Genomic DNA, 14,848 nt, shown 5'->3' with positions numbered 1-14,848 from the left:
GGCTCAGGGCTCACAAGGTGAACCACACACTGACTCTCCCTCCACCACTGCTGAGACTTACGCCAGCTTCTCCACGTGAGGGCACTTTCTCAGGCTGGCAGTGAGCTGCTGGGCCCCGGCAGCTGTGAATTTGTTGTACTGGACACTGGGAAGAGAAACCCATTGTGGATCCTGGCCCTGGGGACCAATAAGCCCCAGACCAAGGTCATCACCACGCTCTCGACAACCAGACCTCAGCCCAGCCCTTCCCATGATGCCAGCAGGAGACCCTGGTCCTCCCAAGTCCTGGCCCCACCCCCACTGCCCAGGTTCCCACACTCACTCCAGCACCCGGAGGGACACCATGTCTGGAAGCACGTGTGCCAGGCTCTCAGCTCCCACATCGCAGATGCAGTTATTGTACAAGCTGCCGGAGAAAGAGGTCAGGGCAGGGGCCGGGGGTGCTGGGGGGTCAGGGCCCAGGGAGAGCCACACCCAGCCAGAATTACTGCCCCATTTAACAGAGGGGGAAACTGAGGCCCAGAGAGTTGAGGCTGCTTCTCTGTGGTCACTCAGTGAGTTCAGGGAAGCAGCAGGACTAAGTGGAGGTAGCTTCCCATCTGAAACAGCCCAAGTTCAAATCCCAGCTCTGTGGCTTGCTGCCTGTCTGATCTTTGGCGAGTTACTCAGCTCCCCTGTGACTCAGTTTGCTCCTCCATAAAATGGGCATGATAGAGTAATTGTGGGGAGGAGTAAATGACTTAATGTTGGTAAAACACCCAGAACAGGGCCTGACATGTGGAATGAACTACATGTTAACTATGGTTATTATACCTCCCAAGGGGGGTTGTGAGGGTTATACAAGTTACTGTGGGGGGTGGGGCAGCATCGGGAATAGCAGGAGAGAGAGAAACCCAGAGTCACTGGGCAGGCTCGGGTTTCTATAATATATTCAGTCACCATCAGCAGTGTCAGAAATAGCACGACACCTTCACTGGTGCCAACTTAAGCCGTATATTCATTAACGAGCGTCCTTTTAACAAGCCAGGTGCAGCCACGGTTCTAATTTCAAGGCCATGACTTTGCCTTGACTCAGCCCCAGAGCAACACGGCAGGGCTGCCTGTAAAAGCAGCAAGTCTACACTGCAGCAAAGTGGATTCAAGCTAAACTCCAGGAACCCCTGATGTCATGGGTCGGCCGGTACCAGGGCAGGAACCAGGTAGGGGTTTTACAATCCCTTCCTGGGATGGATCTTAGAACCAGGAGGCCCTTCCTCACCCACAGGAAGAGGATTCTTCCCATATTTCATTGATGCCAAGATGTACATGTTCACATTTGAAAATCACTGCGATCAGGATGTGTCTGATAATCAATGGATGTCATTTAATTAGCAGCGTTTTGTCCCCTTAATGGTGTCTTACAAATGGATGGCATCTTACAGTCCATAAAATATGAGGTTCCTTTGTTTTTTGGCCACGCTGCGCAGCTTGCAGGATCTCAGTTCCCCGACCAGGGACTGAACCCAGGCCACAGCAGTGAAAGCGCGGAATCCTAACCACTAGGCCACCAGGGAACTCCCAATATGAGGTTTCTTAAAGTGTCAATCAGATCACATATCACCCCCACATGCCCCACCTGCTTCTCCATTCACAATGGAAAAACCTCCAACCACTCTCCTGGCCTGCAAGGGTCTCCCTGCATGATCTGGCCTTCCCTGACCTCTCCCGCCTTATCTCCCACCCTCTGTCCCTCATTCCCTATAGCCAGACACAGAGGCCCCCCTTCTGGCCCTCAAAGACCCAACCTCTTTCCCACTTCAGGGCCTTTGCCTCTACTGTTCCCTCTCCCTGGAATGCTTTTCCCTGAGAGCATCCCACAGAAGGGGGAGGGTCACCTCCTCAGGGGTCTCCTGACCTCCCTGGTGAATTCAGCACTCCCTATTGTACCCTCTGGGGCCTTTGTTAGTTTCCTCATTCCGAGCATGAATCAGCATTTTAAACATTTTGTTTATGCACGTGCTTACTTATTTATTACGCAAGGAACTTGAAAGCAAGACCCACCCTGGTTTTGTTCATAGCTGTAGCTCTAGTTTCTAGCACAGGTTCTGGCCCATGGTTGATATTAGAGAATATTAGATACCCTCACAACTCTAGGGCGTGCCAATCACATAGACTACAAACTGCACAGCACACAACCTATACAGCTGCACTCAGGGACCCTGGCTGGAAGGGTAATGGGCTGGAAGGACCCATTAGTCCCAGGGAACCACCAGGCACCGGGCTGGAAGTAAGCAAAAGCAAGAACGTGCTATTCCAAGGCCTGCCAGAAGGTGACAGTGTAGGCACGGAGTGATGTGTGCATGACAAGAGCCAGCCAAGGCTACCTGTGCATAGTCAGCATTCTAGAAACCACCCCGGACTCCAGAAAAGGCCCAGTCCTGCCATGCCCTGGGGAAAGAGGACCAAGATTTATTAAGCACCAGAGCCAGGCATTGCACCAAGCGCTTTCCATAGGCTATTGGGATGGTACCCATTTTCCAGATGAGGAAACAGAGACTCGAGATGAGTAAGTGATTTGCCCAGAGTTTGCCAGATGCCCTTCCCCAGGGGCTGCTAATCTCGTTCAGGGCGGTGGCATCACCCAACTCCAGGGGTGTGTGTTCATGTTGGATTTTAGGTCGGCGCCCCCCACTCCCTACCCCCACCAAGTTGTGCAACACTGATATGGTAGAACAGCCTGTAGTGATTGCTTTCAGGGTCCCAGTGTTGGACCTTACAGCTGCCACCAAGGGGGTTCTCTGCCCGCCCTCCAGCCCACCAGCTCAGCACCTGACCAAAAGAGGGCCCCACTCACCTCAGCCTGAGGAGGGACGCAGCCAGCAAGGGCAGGGCCTCCGCCAGCTTGCAGGCACCCAAGTCAGTGATATTGTTCTGGGACAAACTGTGGGAGTACAACAAGGGGAGGGCTCAGGGCCAAACCTGAATGCCCCTCCCCATCAGTGTCCATCACCCCAGGCTCCGGCAGGGCTGGGAACCCTGCTTCCTCACAGGGCATCCCAGGGCAGCAAGCACAGGACATTCTACCTGGATGAGAGTCGTGGGTGCTGAACTGTGTGAGGGCGCTATGGGTAGACTTGGGCTAAATCAGTAAAATGATGCAGTCACGCCCTGAGGCTGAGTGGGATGATGGGGGTGAGGATGCAGATGTAGCATCCATTCTTTTCCCTTTGGACCACTTTTCAGCGCTGTCATTACATAAGGGTTTACATTATTTGTTTAATGACGTGGACTCCACGAGGTGAGGGGTCGAGTCTGTTCATTACTCTATCCCTGTGCCTACAGCCATGCCAAGCACATAGTAGGTGCTCAGAAAATATTTAAGTGGGGTAAAAAAGGAAGGAAGGAAAGGTGGGAGAGAGAGGGAAATGGAGGGAGGGAGGGAGGATGTAAGGAAGGACGAAGGGAGGGAAATCTAGCTTACTCACTCTGTTTCCTCAAACACTATAAATTACTTAATAAGTCTCAGTGTCCTACCATCAAGGAAATCCCTAAGTGAATTCTGGTGAGTTCTGTGGCTGCCCTGATCGTGGTTGTGGAGTAGAGTGTGGGTAGATTTTGATGATCCCTCTAGGTTCAGTAAAAAATCATGTTCACCCTCTTGCATCATATCCATCTGCTATTTCCCAAACCCAGAACAGTTTTTTTTTAATAGAAATTCACTATTTTGATAATAACGTGTTACTGATAAATCCTAATCTATCTCTCCTGTCTCACCTCCCCCGTCTTTCTCTCACTAAACATTGCTCACAGTCATTACTGTACACTTCATAATTATGGACGCTTGTTTGCTTGTTTACTGCGTCTCCTCCCTAGCAGATCCCTGAGGTCAGGGGCTTTGCTTTGTTTAAAGCTGGCTCTCCAGGGCCTTGAATGGTGTCTGTACACAGTAAGTGCTTCTTATGTATTTGTTGATTAAATGAATAAATGATTGGTTGAATGGCTGATTAAAGAAATGATTGAATGAATGAATGGGTGGATGATTAAACGAATGCACGATTGAATGGATGAGTGAAAGAAAGAATAAAAAGGCTGGACTTTGGGGACAAATGCAGCAGGAAGGGCCGGCCCAGTGCACTCACTTGAGCGTCTCCAGGGCCTTCAGCTGAGGGAAGGTGGCCGAGAGCTGGGCGACACCCTCATCCCCGATCTTGTTCTCACTCAGTGAGTCCAGGCTGCAGATGGAATCAGATTGAGGGCCATCAGCCAGCACCCTGGAGGCCACCCGATTCTCCCCCACCCTCCGACCCAGCAGTGGCTTCCTCCCATGCTCCCACCCCTGGACACACCATGGCCAGATGCAGCTGCAACTCCGAGCATTTGAGAGCAAATCTTCATCACCTGGGACTGCCAGGCCAACAAGTGGACAGGGCCCTAACTACCCATGGACCTGAATCACTGTTTTCCTTCCTGGCAGCCCCATGAGCTGGAACAACTTCCTTAACCTCTAGAGACCTCAGGTGTACAATGGGATCATGTTCCCCGACCCTGCCTCCCCATGGGATTGCTGGGAGCAGGACATGAGGGGAAAAGAGTTTCGAAGATCTCGAAAGGATTCAACCTATTTTTATTGTTGGGGATTTCCTTCTGCCATCGCTTCCCTGCAGTGGGGGCGTCTGGTCACTCACACCAGCCACACTGAGGAAGCAGCAGGACACAGAGAGAGAGAGAAAGGGACAAACAAGGCCAGGGTTTGGGGTTGTCAAAGCCCAGTGTCTCCAGGAGGGATTCCGGGGTCTATACTCACTCCAGATGCTGAAGGGAAGAAAAGGCCTCAAGGATCTTCACCAGTTTGGGAAAAGCCTGAGGGCCCAAGATGGGGCCCAGCCTAGAAGGCAAAGCGCAGAGTTAAGACCCTGAAGCAGTCATGGCCCCTCTACTGGACCCCACAGAAGGCAGGCCCATCTGAGGCCTTTACTACCCCCAGCTCCACCTGGTGGGACCCCAATCCCTTCTGCTTCAGGCACATTTCACAAAGCCCACTCAAGACGCCATCTGGGCTCCCAGCTGGGGGCTCCCCATCTTTCGTCTCTGAGTGGGGAGCCAGTTCTTACTCCTGCTGACATCCACATGCACCCTTCTCCCACCCTGGCCTGGGGAAGTGGTTCCCAAATGCTGGCCTGAGGACCACCACCAGTGATGAGAAAGATGGTTTACTTATTTGCCATCGCTTTTTAACAACAAATAGAACCATTTCTTTTTTTTTTTTTTTTGCCATATGCAGGCCTCTCACTGCTGTGGCCCCTCCCATTGTGGAGCACAGGCTCCGGACGCGCAGGCTCAGCGGCCATGGCTCACAGGCCCAGCCGCTCCGCGGCACGTGGGATCTTTCCAGACCGGGGCACGAACCCGTGTCCCCTGCATCAGCAGGCGGACTCTCAACCACTGCGCCACCAGGGAAGCCCAGAACCATTTCTTGAGCACTTTTTATGTGCCAGGAACACACTGGGCCCATCCCTCAGATCAGACCTCATTTAATCCTCACAACGACTCTGAGCTAAGAGCACTTCTTATCCCCATTTTACAGATGGGGAAACTGAGGCACAGAGAGGTTAACGAACTCATACAAGGTCACACAGCCTGGATGGACATTTAGACCAGATTTTGAGAGAATGAGAAAAATAAAGACAACAGAGGGCTATTTTGTTTTTTTTTTGTTTTTCTTTTCTTTGTTCTTTTTTTTTTTTTTTTTAATTTTTGGCCATGCCACACAGCATGTGAGATTTTAGTTCCCCGACCAGGGATCGAACCCACGGCCCCTGCCTTGGAAGTACAGAGTCTTAACCACTGGACCGCCAGGGAAGTCCCTGTTTTTAAAATATGGTTAAGTGTACTCAGTGTAAAGAACAGTCTTTTATTCTGGAATTATATCCTTTGAACTTTTTTGACATTAAAATGTTCATTTTTAATAAAATTATGGTGTCAGCAGCAGTTATTTCACTTGTTTAAATGAAAATACTTGATACAAATTAAAAGATGGTAACTGCACATAGTCACTGAAATTCACTCTGAAATATTCTCAGTCTTTGAAACCCCAAAGTCTGGGAACTACTAGCCTCAATGAAAGGTCACAAGATGGGAATCCGTAATCTGATTTGAATCTGGGCTCTACCACTTAGCTTCTGTGGGGCTTTTTGGGCAAATCCCTTAACCTCTGAGTCTCAATCTTCTCAAATTTAGCCCCAATCTTAGGAGGTTTTTGGAAAGATTAAGGAATTCATTTATCAAATATTGATTGCTTGCCTACTGTGTGCCAGGCCCATCAAGCCTGTCACGCAGACAGCCATGAACAAAACAGACAAAAATCATTGCCCTCGTGGAGCTGACATTCCAGGGGGCAAGACAGATAATCAAAGAAATTGGTAAACTGTCTGGTGTGGGAGATAATTGATACAGAGAAAAGCACAGTGTGAGCAGGGCAGAACTGTACTTTTAAATACAGGAGTCAGAAAAGGCCTCTCTCACTGAAAACTAGAAGAAAGTGAGGGCGTGGGCCATGCTGATACCTGGGGAAGAGTGTCCTGGGTGGAAGGCACAGCCAGTGCAAAGGCCCAGGGGTCGGACCATGCCTAGTGAGGTTGAAAACCATTAAGAGGACCCACGTGGCTGGAAAGAGTGCAGGAGGCGAGGGTGAAGAGGTAAATGGGGGCTGAATCAGGGGAGAATCGTCCACCAGCAGAGCCCCTGCAGGGTTCTGAGCGGCTGAGGGGCCTAATCTACATGCACATGAGATCTACAGGGTGCCCGGCATGGTGGCTGCCAGTCTCAGGCCCAAAATAGTCCTTTCCTTCCTTCCTTCTTTCCTCAGAACTTTCTCAGGGCTTCTGGCCTGCAGGTGGCTACTCTCCGGGTTCTGGGCTGTTCTACCCCACGGCTGCTGTTCCCCAGAGCACAGTTCCGACCTTGAATTAGGGGCTTTTTAAGCTAAAAATAATTCAAAGCCAGAAGGGGCCCTTGGTGATTGTTTTCATACAGTTCCTCTTTTCAGCAATATTTTTCACCTCTGCACAAATTTGGCCTCTTGTCGCTGTTCAAAAGAAGAAACGCTTGGCTTTTTCTGGGGCACGGGGGGAGCTGTGATCAGGAAGAGCAGACAGCTTGTGGGTGACCAGCTGGGGACCTTGGACAAGTTACTTAACCTCACTAGGCCTCAGTTTCCTCATCTGTAAAATGGGGATGATAATGACTATCTCCCAGAGTGGCTCTTGAAATTAATAAGATTATGGCACTGAGTACACTGTAGTTGTTTAATAATTCCTTCTTAATCGTTGGATGATTTTAGATCCCTAACAGGGACCTACCATGAATTTAACTTTTTTGTTTGTTGGAGCAACAGCCAGGCTGACCTGACATTTGTGACTTTGGACAAACAATTTACACTCTCAAGGCCTCAGTGTCTGCTTCTGTACAGTGGGGAGATAATATCTCCACCCGGCATGGTTCATTCCTATTTCTTTGTCAAGCTTCAAGGCTTCAGTCTCCTCTTCCAGGAAGTCATCTTGACCTCCCCTAAGTCTTCACGCTCACAGCCCTTGAGTTTCTGGCCACTAATCACAGCAGGTGGTAATTGTCTATTTACACTGGACAGCAAGCTCATTGAGAACAGTGGCCTCGGTCATATGAGTAGGTCTGTTGAATGAGTGGATGCGAACGAGTATATTCACCAGCAAATGGGCAAGTTAGCTTCACCCCCGAGAACCTCCAGGACTAGCCCAGACCGGCCATGCCCCAGCTGCTGGAAGCTGGTTTCCAGAGTGGTGGGGCAAGAGGGTAAGAATGATTCTGAGGACCCATCTCCATTCTGGTGGCACAAGCCCAGCTAATGCCAGAGGAGAAACCTCGTGGGGACCCGAGACAATTTACCCCTTTGCTTACGCAAACTCCAGCTTCTTTAAGTCTCGGATGGCAGGGAGTTCCCCAGGCGTGTCTTCAGAGGAACTTCTTGTCCTGGAGAGAATGGGCAATGTTAGGGAAGAGCTGGCTCCTCACCTGTCATGGAGCTCCCTCCTAGGGGGGGCGCCTGCCCCAGTGCCCAAAATTCCCCAGAAGGACTGCCTTCCTTGGGCTACTGTTGTTCCCTTGTTAAAAAGAAAAACCTCAGGACAGGATATTATTAAGGCATTACTGTGTGTTTCACGGAAAAGAGCCTTAGAGGAGGCATTACCCACACCCATCCCAGACAGTGCATAGTAGGTGCTCAAACAATGTATGATGAAGGAATGAGGGAAAGACAGTTGCTCTGTGGTCACGTTTCCTCTGCCCTCTGAACCTTAGACCTCTGCCATCTAGAAAATGGGAATGATACTGGTCCTGGCTGCCTTGAAAGGTGGCCATAGGTGTCATTTGTGTTACTAGATGCAGAAGGCAGCTTATGAACTCTTAGCAGGAGAGAATATCTCCTTGGCTTTAGCTGAGAAAGAATTGGGTACATGATGGCAAGTTCTGAAGTGGACAGAGTGATAAATCTTGGGGACTCTGCCTGGGTGGTGACTGCAGTGAGAGATTTTGGATGGTCATTGGCTGGCGGGGAGCAGGGGAGGTCCCCCCAAAAGAGGAAGAAGTGTTAATAGCAAACTTAATATTAGGTCCTGCATGGTCTGGACCAACTCCCATGCCCTTTCCCTCTCACCTCTGGATCTGCACAAGGTTGCCCAGGTCTTCCACATCCTTCATGGATTCAGCCTTGAAAGGCTCAATGGTGAACTTCTCCTTCACTGCTCGGAGTAACTTGGCCTCCCCATGCTGCTGTAGGGACTCCCACAGCTCCACTGTGTCACTCAAGGCAGCCCTGTGGAGGAAGGGCTTCAGACCCAGTCATGGTGACTGGGCTAGACCATTATGTGGGGGGTGGGGGGGTGGCAGCTCCATGAAGGGACCTCCTACCTATTCAGATATTTTCCTTCCTCAACTTAACCCCTACTTCCTCTAGAAAGTTTTCCATGACCACTCAAGCCTTTATCAATTCCTCCTTTTTCTCAACTCTCCCAGTGGTTTTATTTCCCTTTTTGCTTTGGCTACCAGGAAGCTCAGTGCTAAATTCTCAGTTGAACCACTACAATGGTGTAGACCTTACAGCTTGGGTAAAGTATGCTTAGGGGGAAAGTGGCAGAGATTCTCTGGAGATTATGCTTAAATGATCAAACAGATCACTGAAGGATTTAGATTCCTTAATTTAAATTAAGGAACTTTGACTTCATCCTGAGGGAGGTGGGGTGCCTCTGAAAGATTGTAAGGAAGGATGGAATATGATCAGATGCAATTTCTAGGGAGATGTGCGCTGATGGTTGAATATAAAGTGGCGTGGAAGAGGAGAATGGAGGCAGGGAGGTCAGGGGAGGCTATGGCTTTAATCTAACCATGACAAAACAGTGGCTTGATCAGGGGATGGAGAAAAGAAAACGAATTCAAACCCAGGTCAGTCTTAGATTCTAGACGTGGCCCAGCGCCTGTCATGAGGCCAGCCTTCAAATACTGGTTGAAAGAATGATGCTGGCTGTGTGACCTTGGGCAAGCTACCGTACCCCTCTGAGCCTTGGCTTCCTCATCTTAAAAAAGGGTAGAATCACTTCTGCCCCCATCTGGCTGCCATTCATGCTAAATGAGACCCCACCGAGTCAGCACTGGGCACAGCACCAAGACCGCTGTAGGTGCCCAAGGCAAAGAAGCCCACTCTCCTGCCCCCGGCCCCCACCTGAAACGGGTGACACAGCTGAGTCCCACGAGGCTCCCCAGTCCAGAGGGGTCAACGCCAGTGCTGCGGAGGTCCAGGGAGAAGTCTCGGCCCGCCGCCTCCAAGGCACTGCCCAGCACGTAGGTGTCGGGAGGTGTGAGCCGGGTGCCCAGGAACGAGAGGTGGGCCGGGAGCCCCTGCAGCACATGCTGCCAAAGCCCGGCATCCAGCGCCTCGTGGGCGCAGTGCAGCAGCTCCAGCAGCCGCCCCGCCTTCAGCGCCCCAGGCTGCAGCCGCTTCAGGTACCTGGTGAGCACCTCCTGCTTCCTGACCGCTGAGGCGGAGCCCGCCAGCCCTGCCAGGGCTCCCAGGCAGCAGGCACGAGGCTGGAAGACCAGCCCGACCAGAAAGCGCGGCACGCCCTCCAGCCAGTTGTCATAGGGCCTCTTCTTCCTCGGGGTCAATGCCAAATACTGCGGCAGCTCCTTGTCCTTGATTTCGCTGCTCAGAGCCAGCCACACGGCCCCCAGGAAGCATTGCAGGAGGAAGCTGGAGAAGGCCAGCTTGGTCTCCGGGGCCCCCGGGGTGGGCTGCACCAAGCCTTGGGCCACAGCCCAGACCCTCACCTCGGCCGATGGGAACTGGCCCTCCCGCAGGCTGCTCTGGTGACCGCGGCCCAGCTCCCAGGCCAGCCTGGCCAGTCCCACCAGGGCCCCTGGGGGGCTGTCACGGGCTCCTGGGCCTAGTAAGCCAACATAGAGTCCCGTGAGCGTGGAAGGCAGCTGGGCCTCATCACCTAGCTCCAGGAGGGCCTCCAAGAGCTGGCACACGGCCCGGCACACAGTGGGGCTATGGCTGTGACTCAGGAGAAATGGCTGGGACTGGAGGAGCGCCAGGGCTCTCTTTTGGTGCTCGGTGGTCCCCGAACACTCAAAGTAGCGCATCACATAGGTCTCGGCCTGCTGGGCGGAGAAGCCGGCCACTTCGAACAGAGCGTCGGCCTTGCTCAGGCTCTGGGCCAGGCGGCCCCGGGGCCGGGCTGTAAGCAGCAGGGTGCAGCCTCTCAGCAGCTTGCGCTGGAAGAGGCCCGCCAGCAGCCCCCGGAGGGAGCGGGCTTCTGCTGACGTGGGTCCACCCGCACTGTGCAGGAAGCCGTCTTGGGCTTCGAGCTCCTCGAAGGCATCCAGGATGAGCAGAATGCGGTCGGGCCTCCTCAAGATGTAACTGAAGACCTCGTCGTCCACTGACAGTGGCTGTGAACCCAGGGAGAAGAGCAGATCCTGCAGGCGGTAGGTGTCCCCCGGACGGTCCAAACAGTGGCAGGGGATGCAGAAGAAAAAGTCGTACTGTGGCAGCTGGCCGCAGGCCCAGGCCCAGCTCACGGTCTGGACCCAGTGACTCTTCCCCTGTCCTGCTTTGCCCAGCACGGCGATCACCTGCGTCTCACGTGGCCGCCGGTGGTTGCTAGAGGCCAGCAGCACCTCGCCCAGACTTCCTCGGGCCGGCTGCCGCTCTGCCCAGTCCAGGGTGGTCAGCTCTCTGTCCTGGCTTTTGCCGCTGCTCCTCTCCAGCCTTACCCTCACCAGGTCCACCTCCACCAGGATGCCTTCTGGGCCTGCGGGCTTAGCCTGGTACTTGTTCCGTAGCGAGCAGTAGAATTGTTCCACACTCTCTGCACATGTCAAAGGGTGTGGGGTGGGGGAGAGGAGGATGCTAGTGGCAGGACTGGCCACTGTGAGGGCAGCAGAGTGGCCAGCCCGGCCACCATCACTAGCTTGTTCATCCATTCGTCAAAGTCTTCCCCGACTGCCTTCTTGATTAGCTGCCTCCTTCAATTACCCAGACACTCATTCATTCATTCCTACACCCATTCATTCACTCATCTTCTCACTTGATTATCTGTCCACTCTTTCATTTACTCACTAACCTTCTTCTTTTGTTCACTGACCATAGGGAGGTCATGGTGGGGTTGGTGGTGCTAAGAGTTAAGATAGTGGAATCCAGGTTTCTGGTTCAAGTTCCAGCTCTACCACTTATTGCTGTTACGTTGAGCATGTGATATACCCCACTAGCCCTCAGTCTCCTCATCTGTAAAATGGGGATCATACTGGGGTTATTTATGACTTTGTTTGTTTGTTTTGGCCGCAAACAATCCCAGGAGGCATGCGGGATCTTAGTTCCCTGACCAGCGATTAAACCCGCGCCCCCTGCAATGGAAGCGCAGAGTCTTAACCACTGGACCACCAGGGAAGTCCCTGTTTACAACTTGAATGATTGACCACATCTCATGTGCCTGGAAGTGTACCTGGAACAGAGTCAGACTCAGTCGTCTGGCCGTTCTCTCAGCTGCCCTTTCATTCCCACCTTCCATCTCTCCCACACCCATCATCCACTCCTGCCTTCACCCACTCTCCCAATCACCCTCCCTTCCCTGTTTCATTCTCTCAGCCTCACAAACAAGATGTCAACACCTAGCATGGGCTTACGAGGGGCAGGTCCTCAGTAAATGTTGCTCTAAGTGTAGGTATAACTGGCGGAATGAATGCTGAGATGGCGGAATCAAATGAGCAAGTGAATGAATGAATGAGCCAACAAGTGAGGGATTGAATAAGTGTTGGGTGAATGAGTGACAGGAAGCCTCCAGCACCCAGGCAGAGGGACCCTGCCACCACTCACCAGGCCACTTGGGAAGCTTGCTGGATGCCTCGTGAGCTGCTGGGCATTGGGTGGGGGACATCTCATCCTCTGGAGGGGAAGAAGCCAGTGTCAGAGTTAGGGTGAGGGGCGCCCCAGGGACCTCCCTCCCTCTGGGGCATCAGTCCTCTGAGTATCGCAAGGTCAGAGCTGACGTGGGCTGAGTCTCCGCAAGACGGAGGTTACCAGGTGGTGACCTGAGGCTGTACCCTGCTCAAAGATGTCTTTTTTTGGCCAGCTGTACTTTTAAAATTTTCACCAGTGTTTTAAAAATCACAATATCTATGTTAAAATCAAGATCTCCAGGGCTTCCTTGGTGGTGCAGTGGTTGAGAGTCCGCCTGCCGATGCAGGGGACACGGGTTCGTGCCCTGGTCCGGGAGGATCCCACATGCAGCGGAGCGGCTGGGCCCGTGAGCCATGGCCGCTGGGCCTGCGCGTCCGGAGCTTGTGCTCCGCAACAGGAGAGGCCATTACAGTGAGAGGCCCACGTACCGCCAAAAAAAAAAAAAAAAAAAAAAAAAAAAATCAAGATCTCCAGATTCTGCTGACAATTCAGAAGATCTGGCTGCATTGAGCCTGTTTTCCTGCCATGTAACAAGATGGTGAAGGCTGGTGGCCCATGGATTCTCCAATTGTTCCCCTCACCAACCCTCCCACGTATGCCCCCTCCCTGGAGACCCTCCCTGCCCTGTTTTACACAAAAACACAACTTGCCCGTGTCTGCAGGCAGCTCTGTTCGTGGACCTCATTGTCTGAGGCAATCCCTTCCCCCAGGGCCTCAGTTCTGCTTCCAGTAACTCTCACAGGTCCTGCTGATTCTTACCTGTTAGGTTTGTACGGGAGGTCAGGGCTGGTTCAGGCATGCTGGGGAGGTCAGCTGCCGATGGGGCAAAGGGGCTGGTGGAGCCGGGCCGGTCTGGGGACTTTGGGAGGCTGTGGACAGCTGTGCAGCTGGAGGCGGGTGTTTGGCTGGCCTGGGGCATCTCACCTACATGGGGAGGGCAAGGAGTACAGAAACAACAAGGAGCCCACTTGGGTGACCCCCTTCCCAAATCAGGCTGTAGGGCTGGGAGTCTGGGGAAAGGTGAGGGGAACTTCCAGAGGAAGAAATTTCAGGCCGAAGTTGAGGAAAGAGCTCTGGAGTTACAACTAGGCTCCCAGAGCCTTGGTTTTCCCATCTGTGAAATGGACACAATCAGCTCATAGGGAGCTTAGGGCAAGTGCTATACAGCACTTTTCCCACTGTGTGGTCAGTACTCATTTTCCTGGATGCCCAGAACACCCTCTTGCTCCTGGGGCACCAATGCATTATACAAAAACTGGCATGCAACCTTCAAAAGATGCTCTTGAATTGAGTGGAAGTATCCCCCTTAGCCTCATTCTCTCTCCCATCCCTTAGAGACCAACATGCCTTCCTTTGGACAATTCACAACCTTTCAATGTGGCAGGTCAGCAGGGACCATTTTACTGACCTGGAAACAAGGCAATTCAGAGAAAGCTATGCAAGGATGCATACCAAATTGTTCACAACGGTATACTAAAAGAGTGAGGGAGAGACTCAGGAACTCTTGTAAGTATCTCTTATTGCTTGGTTTGTTAATGAGCATGCATTGATGTTGTGCTTTTATTTTAGATTTTTTTTTTTTGATGTGGACCATTTTTAAAGTCTTTATTGAATTTGTTACAGTATTGCTTCTGTTTTTGTTTTGGTTGTTTGGCCATGAGGCATGTGGGATATTAGCTCTGAGACCAGGGATTGAACACACACCCCCTGCACTGGAAGGCAAAGTCTTAACCACTGGACTGTCAGGAAAGTCCCGATGCTGTGATTTTAAAATATAATAAAGTTTAATTTTTTTTGATAGAAAAGGAGAAACTAAGGCTTACTCGGGGAAAGTGACCCAAAAAATGCCACTTAGCCACTTGGTGTATCACTCACCCAGACCACGTTGGGGAGCCCTGCTCCTCCGCTTTGATTTTTGGGAAATGGGGACAGAGATGTGTGTTCTGGGGAAGGAGGATCATGAGAAGGTGCTAGGCTAAAACTGCCAAATATCTGGGACAGGGGTGGGGTGGAGGGGGGATGGGATCAGGGAGTAGTCAGGTCACAGGCAGAGGGGGTGGGGCGTCCGGCCTTGCATACTCACCTTGGTAGATGAGTATACTGGAGACCCCTGTCCCAGCCCCTGAGATTTGCCAGAGCCCCTGGGGCAGAGTGGAGAGAGTGGGGATGATCTGGATGGGTCCAGCAGGGAGACTCAGGCAGCTCAACAAGGAACTGGAAGGGGGCACTGCAAGAGACAAAGGCGGTGAGGTGGGATTCTCCATTAACATCTTAATTAACAGCTGACTCCCTTCTAAAGGGCTCCAGTCTTCCAGAGAGCCGCAGCTGTGTCTGCTTGCCTGTGGTGGTGGTGCTGGCACAGAGAGGGTGCTCAGTTCCCAG

The 14,848-nt window shown here is 52.2% G+C and overlaps 1 protein-coding gene across 10 annotated transcripts in view; it reads right to left on the bottom strand.

Moving 5' to 3' along the window:
• Positions 1-14,848, bottom strand: part of CIITA (class II major histocompatibility complex transactivator) — a 48,518-nt gene that overhangs the window by 2,152 nt on the left and 31,518 nt on the right. For 8 of the 10 annotated variants that reach the window (XM_049699749.1, XM_049699750.1, XM_049699748.1 and 5 more), the window contains 11 exons: positions 14,550-14,693; positions 13,226-13,390; positions 12,383-12,451; positions 9,728-11,378; positions 8,666-8,824; positions 7,912-7,983; positions 4,784-4,864; positions 4,119-4,211; positions 2,834-2,920; positions 323-406; positions 62-145 (listed from right to left, as the gene is read on the bottom strand). In XM_049699749.1, coding sequence (XP_049555706.1) covers positions 62-145; positions 323-406; positions 2,834-2,920; positions 4,119-4,211; positions 4,784-4,864; positions 7,912-7,983; positions 8,666-8,824; positions 9,728-11,378; positions 12,383-12,451; positions 13,226-13,390; positions 14,550-14,693 — 2,689 coding nt within the window. Of the gene's footprint in view, positions 1-61; positions 146-322; positions 407-2,833; positions 2,921-4,118; positions 4,212-4,783; positions 4,865-7,899; positions 7,984-8,665; positions 8,825-9,727; positions 11,379-12,382; positions 12,452-13,225; positions 13,391-14,549; positions 14,694-14,848 lie in introns of those variants that run through there. The other 2 variants (XM_049699752.1, XR_004483520.2) reach the window with 2 other exon arrangements.

The sequence above is a fragment of the Orcinus orca genome, chromosome 16 (genome assembly GCF_937001465.1).
Source record: "Orcinus orca chromosome 16, mOrcOrc1.1, whole genome shotgun sequence".
NCBI lineage: Eukaryota > Metazoa > Chordata > Mammalia > Artiodactyla > Delphinidae > Orcinus > Orcinus orca.
The sequence above is the reverse complement of the archived record's forward strand: the minus strand, read 5'-3'. Positions and strand labels throughout refer to the sequence as shown.